Source organism: Desmodus rotundus, chromosome 4 (genome assembly GCF_022682495.2).
Source record: "Desmodus rotundus isolate HL8 chromosome 4, HLdesRot8A.1, whole genome shotgun sequence".
Taxonomy (NCBI): domain Eukaryota; kingdom Metazoa; phylum Chordata; class Mammalia; order Chiroptera; family Phyllostomidae; genus Desmodus; species Desmodus rotundus.
This window is the reverse complement of record NC_071390.1, coordinates 2,985,275-3,005,832: the sequence shown is the minus strand read 5'-3', so window position 1 is coordinate 3,005,832 and position 20,558 is coordinate 2,985,275. Positions and strand designations below refer to the sequence as shown.

Below are 20,558 nucleotides of genomic sequence, written 5' to 3'. Positions count from 1 at the left end.
AGAAAAACTGTATGTTAAATGTAACTAAGAAGTACATTAAGTCATGATTTCAAAACCTTTCCCAGCTCTGTTCACTGCAAGGTCTGGAAGCCAAGTTACCCCTCCCCAGGAAAATATCCTCCTCTCTGCATTTTGGTTTCTTAATACCCTTCCCTCTCAAAGGAACGGGCCCAGGGGAGAAAAAGCGGCTTGAGATCTGGGTCAGGAGAAGTAAGCATGGCCGGGCACGGCTGGGGCAGGAATCAAGGGGACGCCCCGAGATGGGCAGCACCAGGTCGAAAGGACACAGCCACCAGCTCCAGGGTCTCCCAATGCCCGGGTTTTGGATGAGATAAGCATCACAAAAATAATTGCAATTTATGAAAACATTAAATATATAAAACTTCCGCAGTCCATATGATACTCAGAAGAAAACCCAACAAAACAAAACAGAAGTATTGTTTCCCATTAAGATGACTTGCAGCCACACCTTTATCTTAAAAATCAATTAATAATGGGGGGGGAGAATCATGTATCTTTTCCTTCTTTTTAAGAGGAATTATAGTTTAGGAAAACTAAGTAAGTCCAGGGGATGACAGAAAGCTCTGTTGTTGTTGGTTTTGAAAAATGACAGGTAGTGGATGTTAAAGGAACGGCGGAACTAGAAAATTTCCACTTTGCAAGTTCCAGCAGAGTAATCGATCCAGCAGAGTGATTGGCCATCGTGGAAAATAAAACCGAGTAGCCATTTTTACCTGGGGAAACCTTGCTGGGGAAACTGAGTTCTTTGTTATATCCAAGCACCATGGCACGGATGAGCTCCTACTCAGCCTAAAGTCAAGGTGTCGGCCGCTGCCTGCAGCGCGGGGGCCTCTCCCAAAGTCACTCCTGTTGCTGAGCGAACTCGGTTCCTTGTGGGTGTAGGACTGAAGTTCCCGCTTCCTCGCTGCGTGTCTGCGGAGGGGCTCTCCGCTCCCAGAGACCCCTTTCATTGTTCCCGTGCGAATGATAAGGAATTCAGTTTGGGGTGTGTTGAGTTGGAGAGGAAGACATCCAAGTGGGTGATAAAAATTAAAAAATTATTAGTTAATGCAGGAACTCTCAGCTGGACAGCAAGAGTTATCCAGCCCAATGTGTCCACAGTGCTGAGGCTGAAGAGCCCTGAGTTACTGGCTGGTCATTAAAGCCACAGCAGCGAGGAGAAGAGGACCAGGAGCAGAGCCCCGAGAGGAAGGCAGGCCAGCCCAGGGCCTGGGAAGACGCCGGGAAGCGAACAGAGTCACAAAGCAAGCAGAGAACGGGGCCTTGTTCTGGAAGGTGGCAGGAGCTGCTGAGAGTCGAGCAAAATGAGGAGGAAAGAGACCACTGGACTTAGAGTGACAGAGGCCTCTGGACACCGTGCCTGAGCAGTTCTGGGGGTTAAGTCCAGGCTGAGGAAGGACTGTGGTCTGCAGGGGTGGGAGACAGAGCAACAGCCGACAGAGGCACCCCTTCTGGAAGCTGGGCAGCCGAGGAGAAGCAGAGAAATGGGGCAACATCGGAAGATAAGTTCGTCAAGATGGAGAGAACCGATACCTGGAAATGCCCATGGGGCAGAGTGAGCAGGTGGGGGCTGAGAAAAGTGTGGGAACAAGAACCTAGGAGCACAGCCCCTCATGTTTGGGGGGGGTGCCAGAGAGTGCCCCCTAGGTGATGCGCCTCAGGCGGCAGCCCTGTGCTACGCAGCAGAGAGACTGACTTAAGGAAGAAAGGACACCCCTCCCACAGACACCAGCAGGAAGGAAAGCAGGTGGGGGAGCAGCTGCGGGTGGGCTTGGGAGTTGGTGGAGGAAGGCTGGGGAGACCTATCTCAGGGAAGGTGGAGGCGCCACTTTTGAGAAGAAAGGAGAAGGGGATGGGCTTGAAGATCAATTCGGCCTGTGCTGTGTAGGGAGACCCCGCAGACAGCTGGGGCAGGCCCAGGGTCGGGAAGCTGGATGCTCTGCCTTGTCCTGTCTTCCCCCTGAGGGTTATTTGTTTCCTCTTGGAAAAATTCCCATCGGAGATCCATCCGAGACTGACTGCGTGTTAAAACAGTCTCCCCACGTGACCGTCCTCCGTCCACGGGTGTGCACTTCCTTGTCCGATCTGCAGGGTGATTGGCTGCGCTATTGCAGGTGGAGAGTCGGCCCCGTGGTTCAAACACGGACATTCCTGCGCAGCACAAACTGCGGTGACTTTTATAAAGTAAGATTGAGGGCAAGTGCAGGAAGGGTCCTCTGACTTCCTTAGAGGTCCTACGGAAACCGCACCTGCGCCACCATATCAGCAGCAAGAAGGGCCGTTACAATTGCAGGGGATTTGGAAAGGCCTGTCATCCCCTCTACTTTACTTCGCGGGAGATGACCCGAGCTGTTCTTTAAAATTCAACATCTCTGGTTTTATTCCCACAGTAGTGCAGTTAAGGGCAGATGAAGTTAATCCTTTCTCCCAGATCACTGTGTCTCTCCTCCCGGAAAAGAGTCTTCTCCCCTCCAAGGCCTGGACTACAACAGCCCCGCAGGGCAGCAGGTCCTCCCAGCAGTCCCCCATCAGTGCCAGAAGGGAAGGTGGCCCTCGTGGGTCCGACCTGCAGGTGAGCCCGCCCACTGGCCGCATGTCCTGTCTCCACTCCCCTTCTCCGTTATCCCCGTCTTCCGGGTCTAAGGCAGAGCAGCGTGGCAGCTGTGATGGTCCGTCCTCGGAAAGCGTGTTTCTGGAAGGCTGCCTGCTCACAGCGGTCACTTCAAAACGCCAGGCGTGGAGCCTGCTGGACTCCCCGCACACTAAGTGCCGCTCCTGGAGAGGGGAGGAGTGGGTGCGGACACCCACTCACGCCCAGCGTGCCCCACACACGACACCTCGGAGTCAAGCTTGCAACCACGTCTGCCGGTGAGAGGCACTCTCTCCGAGATGCAGTTACCCGGAGTCTCGTCCCATCCACAGACACACCACGTGGGCACAACTGTGAGACAGAGTGGACAGCGCCACACTGGGAGGCGGACGGCTCTGGCCTCCGCTTTTGATAGAAAATGCAGAGAGGGCACCCAAAGTAAAGGGGAAAGAAGGAAGGAAAGAAGGAAGAAAGGAAGGAAGGAAGGGGGAGGGTGGGAGGGAGACAGAGAGAGAGAGAGAGCAGGAAGACACAGGGAAGTGTTTCTCATCCTAAGCAGTCCCATTGCACCCCCCCCCCCCACACACACACACTGTCCCTGCAGTGTCCCCTCAGGGGAGCTGGCTTCTGAAAGGCCCTGCAGTCCCACAACTGTACCCCTTTGACTACAGTTAGAAATCTTTGGGGAAGGGGAGGGGAAGGTAGGCACCGAAGGGCCCACCCCCAGGAACCAGCGGGGCCGGCCTTTCCTTCCCGGACCAGCCTCCCCGGTTCCTACCCTCCAGAAGGCCACCACTTCCTAAACGGCTGTTATTCCCACAGGGAGAAGCCACTGTGGCAATTGAGGGACTCTCCCTTCTGCCTCGTGGTAAACTGTTCCACAAATTGGTGGTTTTACATAACGTTTGATGTTGCCATCTGAGAGGCCTAAGGCTGCCACAAGCCCAGATCTCTCATTCCACCCAATCCTTAGCCCCAACCCATGGCCCCCTCCTCCTCTGCCCCAGCGCCAGAACTGGAGGGCAGTGGGGAATTGGACCTTTTGGGTTTTTTTAAATGAATTGAAATGTATTCTGAGGACCCACAGCACCAGGAAATATTCAGGAGGGCCCCTGGGGAAAGAGTAATTTCCACAAGATAGGTGTTAACTGGACCTTCTCATCCCTGAGCCTTGGTCATTCCTCGAGAAGTTTCCCTTCTCTGCACAAGGGCTGGGGGTCCGATCTCAGGGCCGGGAGGCCCCGCTCTTCCCGGGAACCGGGCCCTGCAGAGCATGGCCGGGGCTGTCTGTCCAGAGCCCGCAGCTGGGAAGCAGGGAGCCGGGCAATGTGGGGAGCCAGGGTTCCAGGTTCCAGAGAGAGGCTTCGGGGTGCTGGAGGAGAGCTGGGGGAGCGGGTGGCCCCAGGCGAGGTGGGTACTGTCAGCACACACTGCAGAGACGACCTTTTTGTGAAAAGCAGCAGAGGCTGTTGCCACCCGCTGTGCCCCTGTGCAAGGCCACCGAGCAGACGAGCCAGGCAGGTCCCTGGCTCCCGGGGCTTCGGAGTAGCAAAGGCTTGTCTGGGAGGCTGGGGTGTCCAGAGCTTCCAGGACTTCGACCCTTACAAGGGTGTGGTTTGCGTTCCCGAGATTATCATGCGTGGACTCCACTGGACTCCAGTGCCCTGGCTGCACCCACCCAAGCAAGGCCGTGTGCCCTCTCCTCCTCCTTCCTCCCGCCGTTCCTCCTGGTGGTCCTAGCCCCACGACACTTGTGGGCGTCACCTTGCCCAGCACCCTGGCCCTCCTGGGCGATTCCTCAAGGGCAGGGTCCCCTGTGGGAGAACAGTGGGGCTGCACACTGGACTTCGGGAGATGTGGTACCTGCCTGGAGGCCTCCGGCAACCCGGGCTGCAGGTTTGAAGAGGCTGGGATCCGTGGGACCTCTGGGGACCCAGGGTGCCCGTGGCAAAAGTAGAGAACGACTGGGCTCCCGGCACAGGAGGCCCAGGGTGGCAGAGATACTGGGGCGGCCAGAAGCTTGTCGGGGGACTAGGGCGGGGCGGAAAGCTGACCCCGGGGCGGGGACGAATACGTCACTCTTGCAACGCAGGGGTGGGAGGAGGCTCCACACCGACTCTCACCTGGGGCTCGACCCCGACGGCATTTAAAGGGCAGCAGGCGGGGCCTGCTGGGCCGCATTGAGAGCTGCCAGCGGCCGCCGTGGATGGAGCGCCCATGAGCTTCGGGGCAGAGCCGCCCGGCCAGGCCCGGGAGCAGCTGGACATGGCCACTTACTGCGACGGCTTGGGCGTCTGCCCGGCTCCGCACAGCCAGGCCCGGGCAGCCTCGAACCCTGCGGGCTACGGGCGCGGTGACCTGGACACTACGGGCAGTGGTGCGCGCCTGTGGTTGAATGCGCCGGGACTCAGCCCCGCGCACTTTGCACCGGGCCCTGGGCCTCCGTCCCCCTATGCACCCCCCGGCTACGCGGCCCCGGGCCCGCTCCTTGGCGCCATGGGCAGCCTGGCTGGCGCAGACCTGGCCTGGTTGAGCCTCTCGGGGCAGCAGGAGCTGCTGAGGCTCGTGCGTCCTCCCTACTCATACTCCGCGCTCATCGCCATGGCCATCCAGAGCGCGCCGCTGCGGAAGTTGACGCTCAGCCAGATCTACCAGTACGTGGCCGGCAACTTCCCCTTCTACAAGCGCAGCAAGGCGGGCTGGCAGAACTCCATCCGCCACAACCTGTCGCTCAACGATTGCTTCAAGAAGGTGCCCCGAGACGAGAACGACCCAGGTAACCGGGGGCGCGCGGATCCCCAGTCCGACTCCGCGGATTCCCACAGCTGGGCTGCTGGTCCTGGAGAGATAGGGAAGGCTTGGACGGCCCGGCCCTCGCTTGTACAGCTGGGGTCACTGAGGCAGGGAGGGGCGGGAGGGGGAGACGCTCTTGCCGGCGGAGGGCTCGCAGAAGCAACAGAACCCCCGCAGGCCCTGATTTCGGCTCCGGTCCTCCACGCGTCTCTAAATGTCTGCGTGCAGTCGTGGCTCAGCCTCTCCGGAGGGACTTTGCTGGGCCTTGGGGTCCTCTCTGTAAAAGGGGGCAGACGGTGCCTCCCCCAAGGACTGGGAGGGCGAAGAAGGTGCCGCTTTGGGAAGCGAGGCCAAATTCTTCCTGGTTTGGATGTCCATGGAGGCCCCTTCGTTCCAGTACAAAGCGCCACCCCAAGGTTGGGGGAGGGGGAGGGGGAGGGCTCAAGCTGCGGCCGGTGGGGGAGTTTTCCGAAGTTGACCCCCAGGTCTCACGTTCGCACCATGGCCCCTCAAACCCCGGATCTTCTGAGCTGGGCTCTTCCTTCCTCCGCAGGCAAAGGCAATTACTGGACCCTGGACCCCAACTGTGAGAAGATGTTCGACAACGGGAACTTCCGAAGGAAGAGGAAGAGGAGAGGGGAGGCGAGTGCCGCCGCCCTCTCGGGAGCCCGGAGCCCCGGGGGAGCCCTGGCGCCGGAGCTGGATGCCCTGGGCGCGGGGTCCCCGGACCTGCAGGCCTCGCCGTCCCCGCCCGCGCCCGAGGCTGCCTCCTGCTTCTCCAGTTTCACTTCGGCCATGGGCGCCCTGGCTGGCGGCCTGGGCTCCTTCCCCGGGGGGCTAGCGGGCGACTTTTCTTTCGGGAGAGCAGCGACGGGGGCTGCTACCGGCCGCCGATCCCCTGGCCCTGCGCCCGGCTTCCCCGGGGGCCATCAGACCGCGCCCACCAGCTTCTGTGTGGGCCACTTCGTCTACAGTCGGGAAGGGACCGAAGTTTGAAGGGAGCCGGCAGATCGCCCCCAGTGCCCTCTGCAGAGGCGCTGAGCTGAAGGAAGCGCCTGTCCTCCCCTGAGGAAGGCCCCGCGTGCTGACCAATCAGGGCCCGCAGGGACCAGGACCCGCAGCGCCCCAGTGGGGACAGTGCTGAGGTAGCCCGGCCCTCGCCTGCCCTCACCCAGGAGACCTGTCGTGGGGCAAGTGGGCTCTGCCTGCTCCCTCCTCCAGCCTTTTCAGTTCTCAGGCCTGAGATCCATGCTCTCCCAGGGTGGGGATAGGGGTCCACCTTAAAGGCACCAGAGCTGGCTCTCAGCCCCAGCTTTTTGAGGGGAGCTGGGGGATCCCAAAGAGCCTTGTTCTTCGTGCTTGTGGGAGGGCAGTCGGGACCCCATCTACAGAGATTCCCTCCTCCGGCCCTGCCTGGCTGCCCAGTGGCTTCTTTCCTCCCCACTCGCCTGGGATGCCTGGGACACCTGGGACATGCAGTGAGGGACATCTGGCACTGGTGGGCCTAGGCCTGTTTCAGAGGGACTTTCCAATGGCTGGGACCACCCATGGGGAAGGGAGAAGGCTGCCAGGCAGGCAGCGAACCCTGGGGATCCCAGCCCCATTCCCTGTCACTCAGCCCTGGTTTCACTGACCCTGTCCCTTCGGCGCCTCTGGGGACCACAGGAGCAATGCCAGCTCCCCAGAGTTCCGGGATGGGCTCTCGTTTGCCAAACCCCCCCCCCCTGCACTCACACAGGCTCAGGGGAGGTGGCCTGAGGCTACCCTGGTGTCCCTCTCTCCTCTCTGGCCCTTCATTTGGACAGAGCTGGGCAAATTTAAGCCCCCTCATCCCCAGGAAGTTTATCTTGGGAGCCATTAGGAGGTGGCATTTTGGTTGACCTTGGTGTTCCCCAAGTCTCTGGCAGCTGCCCCCACCACACGCTGCAGCCGCCCCTGCCCTTCTGGTGCCTGCAGGAGCTTGGGGCACCAGGCAGGGGTATTCCCCTTGCCTGCACCGGAGAGCAGGGCTTGCTGCAGAAGAGACCAGGGAGGACACTGTGAACCTGGAGGAGAGGACAGCAGGTTCAGGGGCCTGAGCTGATGGACCGTGGGGTCTGTGTGTGTGTGAGTGAGAGAGAGAGAGAGAGACCCTATCAGGGTGGGGGTGGGGGGAAGGTAAGGCCTGCCGGGAACCAGGCAAGCACTGGGGTGAGTCTGGCCCCAGGTCCTGTCTCCCTGAGTTCCTGGGGCACCCAGAGAGTCCCTAACCCCTCAACATCTCATCTTGCTGCTGCCTGTTCTGTTGGGAGTCGCAGGCTGCCCAGCCAAACTTACAGCCAACCCCAAATCTCTCTGGGGGAAACGCTTCCCGAATGTAATGGGATTAACGCAGGCCAGAAAAAGAAAAGGAAATCTTGACCTTCTAAATGAAAGAATTTTTCTTGGAGCCTATTTTAATAAACTAAAGTGCTAAAAAAAAAACGCCAGTAGCCGAGGCTGGGATGTGCGTACCGTTCTGTTCCGTACATGACAAAACCCCACCCCTACTTCCCACACCCCCAGTTTAGACTCTGCGTTTGCAGGAACCCGGGAGAGAAATTACTTTTTTAAATTAGTGTGACGATATTGGAAAAATGCGATGTCCACTTTGACAATGAACAGAACCTTCAGGAACCGGGCTGACAAATGTGTGTGTGTGTGTGAGCATTTTGTATCGAAGCCGCGTGAGGGCTGGAAAAACCTGCGCGAAGGGGTTTCTGTGTTCCGACAACGGGTTTTCTGTTAACATAGAGAAAAAAAGAACTTTTCCAAAGTGTTTTCCCACTTTTGTTTGTTTGACTAAAAATCCATTTTTGTGGTTTAATGACTGTTCGTCCACTCAGGCTTTAAACCGTTAACAGGAACCGAACAGAACCGCGGTGAGCGGTGCGTGGATAAGACAGGTAGCGGTGGGGAGTGTTTGGGACTCGGAACCGGTCCTCTCCGTGACGGTCCCTGTGTCTGGGCGTGTTTTCGCAGGAGAGAGGCGGGAGCTGGCACAGTCACCTTCAGAACCACTTCTCATTGTCCCAAAGGAATATTTTCCCAGAGCAAAGAGAGTGGGCTAAAATCAAAATAATAAATCAGAGCAAAACACGTTGTAACAAGAATCTCATTAAAATAATTTCTTCCAGCAGGGGCTCTGTGAACTTGACCGTAGTTGCAAAAGCAGGCTGCACATGGGCACATGGGGGACCCGCTCTGGTGGGTCAGCCCCGGGGGTGGGGAGGGTGCCGCTGCCCAAGTGAGGCTGGGATCCTCACTGGGGACTTGGAGCCCCGTCATGGCACCCAGGCCCCCTCTTCTCCACCTCTCTGTCCCCTTGTATTGGAAATAGCGAAGCCTTAGAAAAGCCCAACCCGCTTTTGAAACCAGCATAAGCCTTTACAAACAAGTGCCAACTTGGGCTGTTAGAGGCGTGTGATGGTTCGGCACTGCAATAATCCATCTCAATCTGGAAAGCACTTCAGTGGTGCCGAGACGTTTCAGACGTGGAAACGAGGTGTTTTGCACCTTCATGGGGGAACGGCCATGACACTTGGCAGAATGCCAGGTTACTGGGACTTATGTCTGTGGCCAAACAATGGTGGAGATTTTCAAGCGATTGAAAACCAAACAGCATCATAATAAAAGGAGGTATAATCTCCCCTGGAAACATACTAGTCACCGGGAGAAAGGGCACCCCATGCAGAGACAAAACATTTGTGACAAAGACTCAAATGCGTTGAAAGTATTTTTAAAAGTGCTGTAACTAGTGATATAAAATGTGAGCAGTGGCTTACAAGATACGAGTTTACATTTCACACGTGGATCAGAACTTCTAGCGTGTTTGTTTTTGATGAACCTAAGTTTTGCGTTGTACCCATGCTGCCTGGGGATATTCGTGTGCAACTTTACATCTAGTTTCCTAAGTGTGTCCATCGCAGTCAGTTGGCATTTTTCACTCAGGGAAACAACACGCCAGTAATTACGGTGACTCTTCAGTGAAACGGGAAACCGCAGTCCGTCGTCATTTTGCCCGTGGGAAGTCTGGGTCGGAGGACCAAGCGATCTTCAGAAGTTCATCTACCGCGAGCTAACACGGACTCAGGCCAGCCCTGCCGCTCTCCTCGGCCCAGGCTCCGAAGTGCACCTTCGTACGCACAGAGGAACACACACGTGGTAGAGCCATGTCTTGGCCAAAAAGACTCATGAGAGAGGTGACCACAGCACCTACCTGGGTGCACAAAGGCGCAGTGCAGGTGACACGTGAGAATGCTAGACACGTTTTACTGCCTTCGTCCAGACCAGGGATTTCCAACTGCTGTGCCGCGAGCATTTTAAAACATGCAACACTTGACTATTTAGTGAGGGGCTCTGACCTTTTTTCCCTTAGATTGCCAAATAAAAAAAACAACAGCAGCCAACACAACAGTAGCCATCCATGTTGTGTCCTGGCATGAATGAATCAAAATTATACCTGATTTTTTTTTTTTGTCAGATGCACCAAAAAAAAAAATTTGTTTTGGTATGCCACAGAGTTTTAGTAATTAGCGTACATGTGCCCAGAGATGAAAGGGGTTGAAAATCACTGTCCTAGACACATTCCGGGGGTCTGCCCATCCCCAGGCCCCTAATGCATCCCAGCCATCCATCACCCGTGGCTGCCTGCACCCCTCCACGCCCCAGTGGTCCGGCTGCCTGGGGCAACATTAACTCCCGCACCCGAGCCACCCACTCGGCCCCTCGGACTGCACCTCACTTTGCGGTGTGCACTCTCCCCCAGAAGCCCGAGGGCGGGTCGGGTAGGGGAAGGCCGGCTTCTGGAGTGAGTAGAATTGCACTTCAATGAAACATTTCTGTTTCCGGATCCCTGAGACTGTGGCGCTGAATTCCTTGTGCTTGTTTTGTAATCCCGAGTGGAACAGGGCCGCCTCATTGTTCACGTCACCTGCTTTGATTTTTAAAAGTTTTGATACCTGATAAAAAAGAATGAGTCACATGATATATTTTAATTGGGGGAAACCGAAACCACTTCAGCATGTTACTTAAACAATTCGACACAAGAAAGAAATGATAAGGGAAGGAAGATGAACATTTAAGGAGTTCCTTGTTATGCCATTCTTTTCTACTGAGATAATTAACAAGTAATATTATATTAGGTTCAGGTATACAACAAAATGATTTGACATTTGTTTGCACTGTGAAATGATGACTGCAGAAAGTCTGTTAACACCCATCACCACACCTAGTTACAGAATTGCCCTTGCCGTGATGAGAACTTTTAGGGTCTACTCTCAGCGACTTTCAAATACGCAACACAGTATCATTACCTACACTCACCACAGTGCACGTTGCATCCCTATGATAGACTAATCTTCTGGCTGGAGCTTTGCCCTTTTTAACCCCGGTAACCAATTCCTAAGAGATTTTTACCCGTAAACGTTTGTGGTTATTTACATTTGCTTTAATTTTTTCTCCAGTGCCCTGGTTAGTGTATGTAATTCATGAAAGGCATGTAAGAAACAGAAAAAATAGACGGATCTACAACAATATAATTTTATGAACACGATTTTTTCCATCGCTGGAAGGAACGGTTCTGTGCTGCCAGGGTTTGCACGTGGCAGTCTGCTAGCACACACACCACAGTTATGTGTTCATTGCAGGCACAAAATTAAAATGAGATTTATAACAGGAAAGAGTCATACATTTTCAAGTAACTACAACGATGGATGTTTCTGCATTCTTCAGACCTCTCCAGAGAGGCTCAGCTCTTCAGCTCAAATTTCACACAGGCTGCTGGTTCACACGCAACCCTGAAGCTCCCCTGCGGGGCCCAATGGGACCCCCACAGTAAAAAAGCTTTTAGCACAGCTGAGTGGGCAGTGGCCAGCCCTCACTGAACACCGGGTCCCCTTCACCATCCACCCCACCGGTTTCCACAAAAGCAGACCCAGTGCCGTGGGCATTGCCCAGCAGACACAGTCATTGTAGAGGCCATTGGATCCAAGGTTTTATTGACACGATCGTGCAGGAGCCTGAGGGGCGTCTTCAGGACAGAGCAGAACTGTGGAGCTGAGGTTTGCAGCTGAGGACCGCAGACCCCTTCAGCTGAAAGGAACCCAGTTCATGGGTGAACATTTTTAAAGTATACTTCTCAATATTTTTATGCCCTAGAAAGCAGGAGAAATAAAGATTGGATTATTCTAAAAGGAAGGAAGGAAGGGAAGGAAAGAAGGAGGGAGGGAGGGAGGGAGGGGCTCAGATGCACCAGACTGGCCTGGGGAGAGACGCTGATGACTGGCACCCGCAGTGTCTCTCCTGGGTGGGGGTGGGGCTTTATAGACAGGGCGTCTGTTGGAAGCACCCGCCTGGCAGGGAAGAGACCACTGACTTTGCTTTACAGCGGCAGGACCAGGGCTCAGAGAGGCGAAGTGACTTTCCCGAGCTGAGTGGGGTGCAGGGAATTGAGGTCCAACCAGTCAGCCTCCCAAGGCCGTAGGTTTCGAATGCAGGTAAGGAGTGGGGGTGCAAGGACACACCGTGTTCTCGTCCACTCTCCGGAATGGAATCCACTGCACCCCATTCCTGTAAAGCACTGGGCACAGGATAGAAGTATGACTAACTGTGGACTCCGAACTCCATGGCGTTTGACACCTGGTTTTAGTCCACTCAGGCCACTCTAACACCACAGACTAGGGGGCTGGCACACAACGGACATCTACCTCGCACAGTTCTGGAGGCTGGAAGTCGAGACCGGCTGCCCACAGATCTGGCGTCTGGCGAGGCCCATGGCCTCACACACAGGTGCTCGTGTTTTCCTGTTCACTTCACACAGCGAAAGGGCGAGGGAGCTCGGTGGGCTCTCGGACCCCGCTCAGCAGGGCTCCACCATTGCTCTGGCCGTCAGGAGGTCCACATAGGAATTTGGGGAGAATACAAACACTCAGACCACAGCGCCCCCTAAGGACTCATTATTCAAAATATTTTTTCTTTTCCACAAAAAACTATGTGGGCTTTTTTTTTTTTGAGAACCCATATCCTTCATCCATCTTTTCCTTTCTGACGAGCTGACATGGCACAGAGAGGAAAAAATACTAGTTTCTGCACCAAGTGCCCACATGGGAACTGAAGTGTCCGGTTAGAAGTGGGATTGTATTGCACAGAAATGATGCTCACTGTAATAAAACGGGCTCCTCTTCATCCTGGCCTGGAGGTTGCCTGGTGAGTGCTAGGCTTGCCCTGGTCCACGGGCCACCCCCATCACAGCGTCCCCAGAAACACCTAAGCACACAGTCAAGCGGGGTAACCAATAAGACCACTTGGCAAAAATACCCAGGATCCACACATCCTTAAACGTTTGTTTGGCTCACGGTGCGTGTTCTCATTTCTTGAGTTGTTTATCTGACTTGAGTGCCTGTGGCCGACCATGCAGAAGCCCTGTACACTCACTGAGGGAGAGCGGAAAAGACCCTCCCTTCATGCGTCCCATCAGCGAGGCCGCCCACCTCAGGGGACAGTGGGCAGTGGCAGAGTCTGGTTAGGGAAGCTGGAGTCACGGCCTTTGTTAACTAGTTAAGGGGGGGAAGGGGCAAATGACTTTTGACTGAATGATGGGCGGGTCTGTGGGTTCATTCCGCGAACTCTGGGTGCCGAGTGTGTACTTGGGACTCTTGAAACGGCAACCAGCGAGATGGAAGGGGTGTGGGGTGAATGTGTGGCCCCCTATTACTAAGGGTCCATCCCCTGAGTAGAGGAGTGAAGCATGAAAGATGAGGTGGCTTTCGTCACACTCTGGACATTGAAAAGAAGCAGAAATCGAGTCAAAATGGCTTTTTCGGTAGAGAAGAGCCAGATGGACCACGAGGGGCTCCCTCGGGGAAGCCTGTCGCCAGCACCACGACTGCGGTTCAGGGGAAGAGGGTCTTCAGCCACTGTCGCTAGCACTTTTATTTCACCCCAATGTCACCTGGGTCTAGGCAAGTGTCACAGGTGTGTTTACCCTGTCCGCAGACTCCGACACTCAAATTTGGTGTGGACGATGAGCTGACAGCCAGACCGCAGACACCGCTGGTTGTACCTGTTTGCAAGAGTACAGCTCACACTTGGGTGTGGGGGGCTTTGCTGGGGCCCAGCCTCGGCCGGCTTCATGCTTTGGGGGTCAGCAGAAGTGATTTGGTGCTGATGCTGCAGTCCAGCTTCTGCGGGAGACATTCCAGGGCCAAATGCCTTCCCTCGGCGCACCTGCCGGCTTCAGACGTTTCACCGACAATCTTGTCAGTACGGAACTAAAAGCGTCCACGAGTTTACGTTGAAAAATCTGATCGGATTACAGGTGTCATCACTTTTTATTGTTCTCATGAAATGGGAAGGGATAAAATGTAATAAAAATGAAAATATTTTCAAAAAGATTTCTTTGGATGTCACTCTGAAGAATACCCTCAGTTCCTAGTTACAGTTAGGTTGATAAACAGTGGAAATAAAAAGTCTATAGCTACGAAAATCTCTTTTTAACTGAATTTATATGGAACACTTAGGGTAGCTCTATTGGGCTATACTGGCCGAAAGCCAAGCCTCCTGCCTTGTCGGCTTGTGCAAAGGGTGGTCCCCTGTGCCCGGACCACCAGACCTATGAGGCTGCTGCCTCTGGGGGAGGGGCCGGATCAGTTGGAGAGGGGGGCTCTCAGGCTGCAGCGGCTTCTCTCTCCCCTCTAACCAAACCTTCCTGCATCAGACAAGCCCCCCAAAAGCTTGTTTCAAAGAGTCTCTTTGGTTTCCCTCCCAGCTGAAGGCTATGCTGGTCACGGGCTCACTGTGTCGACCTCACAGGGCTTCACCAATAGGAGTCCTTCATCCCAACCATGGAAATGAGAACGGAGTTTCCTGTGGGAGCCCAGGCCCCCCACCCCTCGGGGTTATGGGGCAAAATGACAAGAAGGTCCCCTCTCATCCACTTGTACGACCCAGTCATGACACTGGCCTCTCCTATCAGGGCCTCTGTTTTCCCAGGACGGCAGCGAAGGGCGCTGTCCCTCCGCTCGAACGTGCTGTGGAAGGTGAAGCAGTGTCGTTCAGCACGGCACCGACGGCCTCAGATTTTGGAGAGAATGCATCTGGAGGAAGCCCCCTCATAGGGGGTTCAGCCAACCCTGCACACACTTCCTCAGCTGACACAGCACCGACCGGCGCAAGAGCTAGAAGTCTACGTGTTTGATTCACTGTAAATCTGATTCTTTGAGTTTTGTAAAAAAGGAACGCAAAATGGGGAGAAAATTTAAATGACCTCTTGCTACCTTTCAAGCACCATCAAACCCCAGTTTGGCACAAAGGTGCTTGTGTGAAGGAAAGAAAAAACGGTCATTCTTCTCACTTGAGTCATTACAATCGCTCGATAATGACCGGGAGTCATCACCATCACGTGGCCTCGCTCTAGGACCTGGGCTTGGCTCCCACCTCCCTCCGGCGCTTGGGACTGAGGCGCAGCGTGGATTACCGGCAAAGGGGAGACGTGCTCATGCAGCTGCCTGGCTTTGCCGGCACACCTGGTGGATGGCCGGCCACACCAATCAAGGCAGGTAAGACACCGACTGAAGTTGGGTTCCCTGCCCCGCTGATCACCCCTCCTCCCAACCGGTGACCCTACTGTGGCCAATGTTGCTTCCCAAAACAGAAGCCACCTCTGGGACTATCCGGGATCTCCAGAAAACGGCGGGACTCTGCCCTCCTGTCAGCCTGCCCGTTCTGTCTCTTCCCACAGCACTTCCTTCCCAACGCTCATCATTAACCCCCTTGTACCCTTCCTTGTGTTCTGACGGCATTGCCCACCTTCTCCCGAGCCGATCGCCAACTCCTTATGGACAAAGAAGTCTGATGACTTTTCTCCCTCCCAGGCCCAGCTGTGGGCACGTGGGTGGACTCTCAGTAAATACAGGACAAGGACACAGGTGGATAACGGGTCAGACTGTGTCGTGTTGGTGATAAGGGCGACTGGACGCCAGAGAAGGCCCTGGACGCCCCCCGCCCCGACCTCGGTCTGTGTTGGCAGAACCTTGCCTGCCACTCTAACGCAATAGGGGGTGGTAGGTGCTTGGCTCGTCTTCGGAAGGTCCCAGGGGCTGTGGGAAGGGTAGGAGCAGCCCAGGTTACCTTGAGGTCCTCTGTCCCCTCCCCAAGCAATTGTCTCCCAAGGATCTGCGATCGTCTGCCATCTGTCACAGAGGGGCTGGCCAACTTCAAGGCCCCAGTCTCCCCCCTGCCTGCCTCCACTGTTCCCTCTTGAGTGGCACCTGCCCTGTGCTCCCTCCAGCCCACCTGCCTCTGCAGCCCCAGCCAATGACTCCAGCCCCCCCTGGCCCAACGCCTGTTAGCAGCCCCCTTCCCCCTTTGAAGCCCCAGAGGCTGACTCGGGCTGCAAGGCCCCGCGATCCATTCTTGCCACAGGCCCCTCACACCTGCGGTCCATCAGGGCAGCTGTCCCAGCCTTGCGTTCTCCTCCTCTCTCCTGCCTCACCGACTTTGCACATGTGACCTCTTCTGCTGCCTGAGTCCCACTCCCAGGGTGCCCAGTGCAGTCACCCTCAAACCCCGTCTTGCCCCCTCACCACAGGGCACTTCCTCCAGGAAGCCTTCTGGGTTTGGCCCATGAGTCACCTTCACTGCCCCCTGAGCTCCTCTTTGACCATGAAGCCCACTCTCCATCCCTCACCTCTGGGTGGGGGGTGGGGCCTGTTTGGATTTTGTACAGTCCTGAGCAGAGTGGCTTCTAAGTTTCTGGACGGTTAGGAACAAAGACCACAAACAAGCGAAGCAAAGAGGAATGTGTGACAGAGACCGTGTGTGGCTGGCAACGCTTAAGATGGCGCTTTTCAGAAAAAGCGTGCCGACCTCGGTAGAGACCCCCGCCTGGCACGTAGTAGGTGCTCAGCAAACACTTGCTTACGGGAAGGCTGCTTGTTGTTGGCCATGGCGAGGGCCACTGGCCAGGAGGAGGGCTCCATGGTCCTCACTAGCAGCCTGTGTGGGGAACCGTTCCAAGAGTGGGAAATGTGGCTCAGCCCCCACTCGGAAAAGCCAGTGGGGAGCAAGGTTGGTGGGCAGGACCCACGTCCATGCATAGGTTCTCCAGTGGGAATCAGGCCTGCATTGTACCTAGACTGCTATGAGACTTGCTCTTGCTAAAACTCCCTCACCCTGAATTGAGGCAGTAAATGTTTACTGAGTATCTTTAACTTCCTAAAATCTGTGCTAAACCACCCAAGTACGGAGGGTGAGCAGCTTCCCCCTTGAGCTGTAACATCCTTCTCTTTGAAGTAATTAGCAGTGTTCTGTCCTTTGTCGTCCTTAAAAGGTAATCACCTGTGGTGAACCTGTGCATGGTAAATGAGGATCGCCCTCGATGTAATGTGCTCAGAAAAACAATAAAAGCCTGTCCCGGCGGGGGGCGGGGGCCCTCTCTCGAACTTGGAGAGCGTCCACGCAGCCCCTTTTTCTCCACAGAATTTCTGTAGTCTGTGTGTATTTGCATATGGCGGCCACAACACAGGATCCCGTGGGCCGGGATCTGTGTCAAGCCTGGCCCAGATTAAACCTCAGATTCTGAGTGACAATTGTCCCTCACAGAAATGGAGTATATTTAAAGGGTGGAAGAAAGACATCTGTCTGATATGTTTGCACCCCAATCTGCCAGAGACATTTTAAAGGCAAGGGGCTGGGCCGCGCGCACCTCCCTCCAGCAAGTGCCCCGGTGCAGCCACAGTATAGAAGGACAGAAGGCCAGACTGAGGACAGGGAGAAAGGCCTGGTGTGTCTACTTCCAGTTTCCCCCGCTGCTCATGGGCACTGTTGATGAGCCGCCGCTCTGCGCCCGGTAATAAACATGATTTTCATACCGTGTTTCTAAAAGCTGTTTCACCAACTTTCAAGCTCACACAGCCTTTGAGAAATTAAAGCAGGCTCTGTAGTAAAACTCTTTGACATTTCCAAGAGCCATTCCTTCCGTGCGTTGAATGTCAAGGTACACGGGAGAATCTCTAATTAATGATAAAGAACAAGGGGCCGTCAAGTTGATTCTGACTCAGCCAGATAAACAGCTTTCGGGCGCAGCCCACTGAGCAGTAAACAGCCTGGCCCCTGGTCCGTTTTCTCTTGCAGAGAGAGACAGGTTTGGGCACAGCCCACTAACAAACACGACAAATGCATGTCCTTGAGCTTGTTTTCCAAGCCATTTGCCTGTTTCCTCATGGCCCCTACTTTTGTTTAAACAAAAATCTGCACGAGGATGTAAGGGTATTATATCCAAGCAACTACTCCAGGCAGCAGGCACGGACAGAGGCTCAGGGGCTAGAAGGAAGGTGGCACATTTCAGTGATGTGACAGCTCCTAGAGGCACAAGGGCCCAGCACAGGGCCCAGCACGGGGCGGTCAGCGGTGAGGCTGGGAGGCCGAGCAGGGGCTGGGTCATTGGGGCCGTTGAGACTCAACGTCCGGGGCAGACCAGCCAAGGGGTGGACACCATGGTGCCAAGAGGGTCTGGCTGAGGCGGAGGGGTTACGGGGACATGGCAGGGCCCACTTGCTTCTGGAGGTGATCATGGTGGGTGGAAAGGTCGTGGTGCTGACTTCGCACACTGGCTCTGTTTTACCCCCCAGATGACTTGGGGGAAATCATTCAAAGCACCAGCTCCCGGGCTTGCTCTTTCCCCACGGCGGAGACATGCCATCTCCCACGGCTTCTGTGAGGACAGAAAGAAGGATGACACCCAGGTGCCCAGAACAACATCTGGCACAGGTAGGGGTGCAATACACGTTAATTACCTGTGCATCAGGCCCAGGCCACGTCTAAAAGTGTGTTTGTAATAATAACTGGAACATACGATGTACCAGACTTAAAAAAAATATTTTATTTATTTTCAGACAGAAGGGAAAGGAGGGAGAAAGAGAGGGAGAGAAACATCAATGTGTGGTTGCCTCTCGCCCGCCCCCTACTGGGGACCTGGCCCGCCACCCAGGCAGGTGCCCTGACTGGGAATTGAACCAGTGACCCTGTGGTTAGCAGGCTGGCGCTCAATCCACTAAGCCACACCAGCTAGAACCAATGTGACAGACTTTATTGTGACTTTTTAAAAAATTAATTCATGATGCCCTGGCTGTGTGCTTCAGGGCCACCCGTCAGGCTGGCTGGACAGGTGGGAGGGACTCCCTGAGAGCCACTAATGACACCGTGGAGTATGAGAACTGTAGCCCCGCTGGGAACCCAAACCACAGCTCTGTCTTTTCCATAAATGGCCCGTCCCCAAACCATGCCCAGCAGCTTCCTGCTGACTTTAAAGTAACCCAACAAGAAAGCTGTGAGGAGTCTGGGCGGCTCCATGTTTGTGAAATTTCCTGCTGCTTTGATCAGGAAAAGAGAACACATTTGGAGAGTTTTGCTTTTGCATCCAAAAAATTCATGCTATTATTTACCATCAAATGCACACGGATATGCGAGCAACCCTTCTTAACCATCGTCAGTTTGATTCAGCTGCACAGAATCAAGACCTTTTAGATAGTTTGAGGCAAACATTTCTAATGATTATTCTATTTTTTTAAATCTTAGGATCAGAGATGTAAATGTAAAAATAAATAAACAAATAAAACCTGACAACTACTATAAGAACACATGAGTGAAAGCTTAAAATGGGGGTAGAAAGGGGTATATTCAGCTTGTGTGTTGCCCTTTTGCCCTTTTCTCTTTGTCTTTCAACTGCCTGAAATCCAGTCGTGAGGGCTGGAGCTCCAGGAGACATTTTGAGGGCATGAGGACGAGGGAAACCCCTGAGAATAGCAGAGCAGAAAGGTGGGAGGCACTGGACCCCAGATGTTTCATGGCCGCCTCCCAACTGCTTTCACATCAGAGAAAACGTCAGCCTCTATTTAGTCTGACGGAGTGTGCAAACTCTCAGCTCATCTTCAACGTGACTTTCCCAGGAAAATTAGCCCAAGTCCGAAACAAGGGAGGAAGAAGTAAAGTTCTTATAGACAGGGAAGTGGGGGCAGGGAGCGGTGATGAAGGCACGCTCCTTCCGTGCCCAAGCTCAGCTTCACCCCTCTGCGATGCCGGGTCGAAGGGGAAGGCCAGTTCCAGCCTCCACTGCATCATCGAGAATGTGCAGATGAGCTGGACAACACCCACCTTCCTTCCTGTCTTCCTCCCTCCCTTCCTTCCTTACCTCCTTCCTCCCTCCCTCCCTCCCTCCCTCCCTTCCTTCCTTCCTTCCTTCCTTCCTCCCTTCCTCCCTCCCGCCTACCCTTCCTTCCCTCCTTCCTTCCTCCCTCCCTTCTACCCTCCCTCCCTCCCTTTCTCCCTTCTTTCCTTCCTGTCTTCCTCCCTCAAGTGTTCGCGGAGTGTCTGTCACACAGAGTCAGCACTGCGTGCTGCCTAGGGATTCGGTGACGAGCAGGACATGCAGTCTCTGCTGCCCTGTCACCCAGGCTTGGGCCCTAACTTGTGCTGGCACAGGGCGGATGGTGAAGTCATTGTTTATGCTCAGCCTGGAGAGATCGCAGAGCGTTGGATGCAGGGTTGTGGGAAGGGAGGAAGGGAGACCCAGAGGGGCTAGGGGAGGGAGGTCTTTCTCATCTCCCAGGAAAACGCACACACACGCCCCCTCTGGGCTTGGTCAGCCCAGTGGTGCTGCCAGGCCCCATCACCTGGGTCCTTGGTTTGTGCCTGGACTAGCCATTTGCATACAACCAGAGCATACTTGTGTTGCTCCCCGACCTCCCGAACCCAGTATTTATCTACAAAGCAACGACTGTTTACTGATACTTTTCATCTGAAACTTGATGCCCATAGGCACTTATGCCAAAAGTGGGGTGTCCCCTTGTCTTTGAAGGACTCCAGCTTTCGTTTCTCAAAGTCAGATACTGGCTTTCTGCTCTGTCCCAGCCTTTTTTAGGGCTCCTGGGGGACAAGCTAGAGAAGTTGCTTGCTGTCATGGAGAAAGTGGCCCGGTGTCTCTGTAAGTTAAGGATATTGGACCTCCATTTTCCTGAGAGCATTTCCGTACTTTGTGGCCACCATTTACCCTTCCTCAAAACTTCAGGCCCAGTCAACAGTGTGGGAGGGGACCGCAGGTGAAAGAATGTTCGTCATCCGCACCCTGGCCTGAGAAAAT

General features: G+C 54.8%; 1 protein-coding gene across 1 annotated transcript; it reads left to right on the top strand.

Moving 5' to 3' along the window:
• The first annotated feature begins 4,779 nt into the window (after nucleotides 1-4,779).
• On the top strand, nucleotides 4,780-8,512 carry FOXI2 (forkhead box I2). The gene is made up of 2 exons (XM_045191317.3): nucleotides 4,780-5,387; nucleotides 5,958-8,512. The coding sequence occupies exons 1-2, from the start codon at nucleotides 4,829-4,831 to the stop codon at nucleotides 6,398-6,400; spliced, it is 1,002 nt and encodes a 333-aa protein (XP_045047252.2). The 5' UTR covers nucleotides 4,780-4,828; the 3' UTR covers nucleotides 6,401-8,512.
• Nucleotides 8,513-20,558: the final 12,046 nt, after the last annotated feature.

Bases quoted from the DNA above. Each gene is read 5' to 3' on its own strand.
- FOXI2 (XM_045191317.3), top strand. From the start codon at position 4,829: ATGAGCTTCGGGGCAGAGCCGCCCGGCCAGGCCCGGGAGCAGCTGGAC. The intron at 5,388-5,957 runs GTAACCGGGGGC...CTTCCTCCGCAG, and splicing joins CCGAGACGAGAACGACCCAG to GCAAAGGCAATTACTGGACC.